This window comes from Sander lucioperca, chromosome 9 (genome assembly GCF_008315115.2).
Source record: "Sander lucioperca isolate FBNREF2018 chromosome 9, SLUC_FBN_1.2, whole genome shotgun sequence".
Classification (NCBI taxonomy): Eukaryota; Metazoa; Chordata; class Actinopteri; order Perciformes; family Percidae; genus Sander; species Sander lucioperca.
In genome coordinates, this window is record NC_050181.1 from 34,154,898 (window position 1) to 34,159,645 (window position 4,748).

Sequence of the window (4,748 nt, forward strand, 5' to 3'; positions counted from 1 at the left end):
AAAGACCTATACTGTATGAGTAAATTCAACTTAATAAATAAGCTATTGTTTTAATAGATACATGTATAAATAAGCCAGTTCCACCTGTTCTTTAAAAACAGTGCTGTTATAAACTACAAAATGACGTATTTTCCTGGTTACGGAACGTCTATTGGTCCAAAAAAGGCGAGAAACAACTGTACAGTCAGTCAAAAGAAAACGGTGAAACCTGCAGCGACGTTCAGCTGTTAAATTCCTGTTTTTCTACATTTAACGACCATGAGAGTTTTAATAGGTATGTACGTTATTTAAAAGTTATATGTATAGCTACGCTTCAGAAAGGTCAATGTGACATAACGCGAGCTAGCTGTTAGCTAATGTTAGCATTGCAGGCAAAATTTAGATATATATTGTACCAAGTAAGTTAACCTGCGTTTGCAAACTGTTCAACAGACACATTACAGTTAAAAAGCAAGCCAGCTATGTGATTAAACCTGGTAAACTGTCACTGTTTTTTTTTATCGTTATCTAAGTTAAAGCTGTTTGCTAAAGTCCTGTTTTATAAGCATGTATAGTACGCATGCGCAGTGCGGAACATTCTGATTACCTTGTGCTTTTAGTGTGTGACAACCATAGACTGTATATTAAAGAAATTATAAACAGTCTATGGTGACAACCACACCCTGATTGCATCCAATGAATTGTGTATTGAATACACAATAATGCAGCACAATCCATATTAGCTATTAGTAAAACTAGTGCAAATATAACCTAAACAGTCTTTTCTCTCATCCACATTTATTTTAACTGGCAACTGATGGATTCTTTGTGCATCTTTGGTTCCTCTGTTTGTATGAGCATTTCTCTACTGTCTAACTTGTAGGAGGGGGATCTGGCTTTGTGGGCCGTGAGCTGACTCGCCTGCTCAGAGACAGAGGTCATGAGGTCACAGTGATATCTCGCCAGTCTGGTCCGGGGAAGATAACATGGGTATGATCCATAGACTTTAAAAAGAATAATATAATAATAATTTCACAGTCTTTGGTATGATCTCAGGCCAATTCAGAGTTGTAATCAAACAGTAGAGACTAAGGTCATTTCTCATCTTGGGAAACTCCTGATTCATCAAAGCTTTTTTTAAAAGATTGTTATGCTCTAATGTCTTGTCTAATCTTTTGAATTTCCCCTTTTGCTGTATGGAAGGAAATTGATAACCTTAACGATGGCTCAATTCCATCAAGTGTCCCAGTTAGCTATTTCAGTGAGTCAGCATGCACAATACCAGGGCCTGTCCTAAGTGGAATGCAGCCATCATTAATGGGTTTGAATACACCTGTGCTTTTCCTACTATGACATGTCAACATGTCTGCCGTGAAAAAGGTCTATTGCAGATCACTGTACTTGTCTCTAAATCTAGCGTCATTCATAAATATCTTTTTCCTCTGTGCTTCTGCAGGGTGAGTTGGAGTCTCATGGCCTCCCACCATGCGAGGGCGCCGTCAATTTGGCTGGAGAGAATCTAATGAACCCACTGCGATGGTGAGCAATAAATTAACAAACAAAGCCTGCAACTACAGCTATATACAGCCACCCTCTTTCATCCAGTAGCTAATACACTAAATATTCAAAAGTATGTGGAGACCCCTGTTCAAAACTGTGGTGTGGGGCTGAGGTTTTTCATTGCTTTGACTTAATTGCATCTGTTTGGGAAAGGTAATTGTACATTTCAACGTGGCACTGCCCCCATGCTCAGAGCCAGTTTCATAAAGAGAATGTTTTTCCAGTTTGTTGTCCAACACCTTAGAGATGCACTGTGAGCCAGGCTCTATCACCCAGCATCAGTGGCTGACTTCTAACTCTCTTGTGGTTGAATGGGAACAAATACCTGCAGCCAGGGTTCCAACATCTGGTGGAAAGGCTTCCCAGAAGAGTGGAGGCTGTTATAGAATCAGACTGATGTCTATAGCTTTGGAATGAGACGTTTGACTATCATATATGGCTGTGGTGTCCACATACTTTTGGCCATGAAGGGTATTTGTCCTGCTCAGTTAAATCTTTGAATTTTTTGATAACATTGAATTTGTCTAGATTCATTAAAAATGTAAAGATTTTTTTCCCCCCACTTTGGACACTTAATTCCGCGAATGAGTATTGCTGTGGGTACTGGATGTCCACCTGATCTGTTTTTATTTGTGTTCTTAGGTGGAATGAAAGCTATAAAAAGGATTTGTTCTCCAGTCGTCTCGACTCTACAAAATCTCTGGCTCAAGCCATTGCTGCTTCTCCCAGTCCTCCTCACTCCTGGGTCCTGGTAACAGGTGTAGGTAGGTCTCTCTGCCTAATAATACATCATACTATAACGTTTATAGTCAAATTAGCTACTAGTGGCAAGTCAGACTAGACAAACTCACAGATAAAGTAATATTTCTTTTACATCATTATTCTCATTTTCGTAGAAAAACATTAAAATCATCATGCTGTGATTTTTGCGGGGCTCTGTACCAAACAAAGATGTAAAACTGCAGTCGGCCAGATTACGATTTTGACGAAATTCCGAGGGCTTTACAATCTGAACAGCATACGACACCCTCTGTCCTTAGACCCTTGATTCGGATAACTCTTCGGAAAACCAACAATAACAGTATAGACAATCCAAATGACTAAAATTATACATAAAATGTAAACGTATATGAAGAGGAGGCAGTGAAATCTATTGCTGTAATTTCTTACTTTGCTTTTTGACCCACAGCTTGTTACAAGCCCAGTCTGACAGCGGAGTATACAGAAGATAGTGAGTGGACACCATTTGACTTCCTCTCTAAACTTGTGAAAGAGTGGGAGTCCTCTGCACTCCTTCCTGAGAATGTGACAAAAAACACCCAACAAGTCGTCATCAGGTCTGGTATGTTGAAAAAAAAAAAAAGGTATTTCACTTAGATGCCAGAAGTTACATTATAAAATCCTGGCAGTTTAATGTCCAGTAGTCTCGCTTTGCCAGACCTTCCTCCACAGCGCTGCGGAGGAGGGTCTGGTTAGTCCACACAGCATTCCGGGATGGGAGAAAAACGTGCTCTGGTTTATTGGCATTTCTTTAAACCAATCGCAATCCGTCATGGGCGGTGCACCGCTGCAAAATAGCCTCTGGAAGGAACTTGTTTTGGTGGAACATGTGTACGTTCAAAAGTTGTTTTAGTCGTGCAACAGAGAACTCTGATTGGACAGATAGTCTAGCTAGCTGTCCTCATAAATCCACTGGAGTTTAGAACGGCAACACAAAGAGAGGAAGGTACCGGACATCCGGCCGGCGGAACGTCCTGCGGCTACGGAGCAATCCTGGAATTGAATTGAATGCCTTTATTGTCATTGCATTAAGTACAATGAAATTGTAGAGCCACGCATCATCATTGTAACACTTATATATAAAACTCATCTCACAACACATTCATTACATGCACGCACGCACGCATGCACGCACGCACGCATGCAGTGGAACATAGTGGATATAGACTAAATGTCCAGTAACCATGTGTTGCAGTATCAGGAAGTAAAAGGGCACATTTTTCATGTTTTGCACCAAAGACTTTCTAAAAATGTAAAATCTCAGTACTTTGTATGTTGTTCTTTAGAATCAGACATTTATTTTAGTAAACATGTACCAGCAGGGTCTCGGGTGGTTAGTGAGGGTGTAACTCTTCTTAGTTGTAGTTCTTTCAGATTTAGGCTGGTGAAAAGAGTTTAACTTGATATAAATCTTGCCTAGTGCCATCATAATCCATTCCTCCCTCCCTCCACCAGGGGCAGTATTGGGCCGCGATGGTGGTGCCATGAAGCAAATGCTGCTCCCCTTCTGGCTCGGCCTCGGGGGAACGCTGGGGTCAGGAAGACAGCCGTTTCCCTGGATCCACGTCTCAGACCTGGCAGGAATCATCGCCCACGCCCTGGAGCGCCCCGCTGAGTCTGACACTCCCTCCCCTTCACCACAGGTGTTCAACGGGGTCGCGCCTGCACTGAACACCAACCACGAGTTCACTAAAGAACTGGGCCGGATCCTGAAGAGGCCTACCATTTTCCCTGTGCCTGGCTTCGTCATGAACACCCTCATGGGCTCGGAGAGGGCCGTGGTCCTCATGCAGGGCCAGAAAGTCATACCAAAGAAGACTCTAGAGGCCGGATTTGAGTACAAGTATCCGGACTTGACCTCAGCCCTGAAAGAAATCGTTCGGAGTTGACCAATGTTAAAAGAATGTGTGCTGACTTAAGATTTTCTGGAATTGGGTGTTCATATTTACTGGATTTTTAACAAATATGACAGCTCAGAACTGAGGATGACAGATAGGTCTGAAGACTGCTTGGAAAGCGTTTTTCATACCACATAAGACCAGTTTATGGATCAGTTTCTTTGAGACTTTGTTCATACTAAGCACTTAAATAGATCAGAGAAAACGAGACTCGATAGACAAACAGTTGTGACGGCATCCCTGTGTACATTTAGGGCGCACTGGGATCTGATTGTTCATGCGTTGAAGGGCTACGTAGCACGACAAAAATGTCAAACTGTTAGACTTTGGGATTCTTTCAGTAAAGGGAAGATATTTATCCAGATTTTCTGAATTTAAACGTTAAGTACTGAAACATGCAGTAGGAAGCGTCTTATTCTCCACGCTGTGACTTTTTAAATATCACATTACTGTCCAAATTGTAGCATACTTGTTATAAGAAATGGACTATGGTTTGTTAAAAGTGGTGCACAATAAAGCTGGGTAAAGTAC

At 41.6% G+C, this 4,748-nt stretch overlaps 1 protein-coding gene across 1 annotated transcript; it reads left to right on the forward strand.

Moving 5' to 3' along the window:
• The first annotated feature begins 101 nt into the window (after window positions 1–101).
• sdr39u1 (short chain dehydrogenase/reductase family 39U, member 1) lies at window positions 102–4,747 on the forward strand. The gene is made up of 6 exons (XM_031298108.2): window positions 102–274; window positions 863–969; window positions 1,436–1,518; window positions 2,182–2,303; window positions 2,729–2,881; window positions 3,775–4,747. Exons 1-6 carry the CDS (start codon window positions 259–261, stop codon window positions 4,206–4,208), a joined length of 915 nt encoding a protein of 304 aa, XP_031153968.1. The 5' UTR covers window positions 102–258; the 3' UTR covers window positions 4,209–4,747.
• The last annotated feature ends 1 nt before the right edge of the window (window position 4,748 follows it).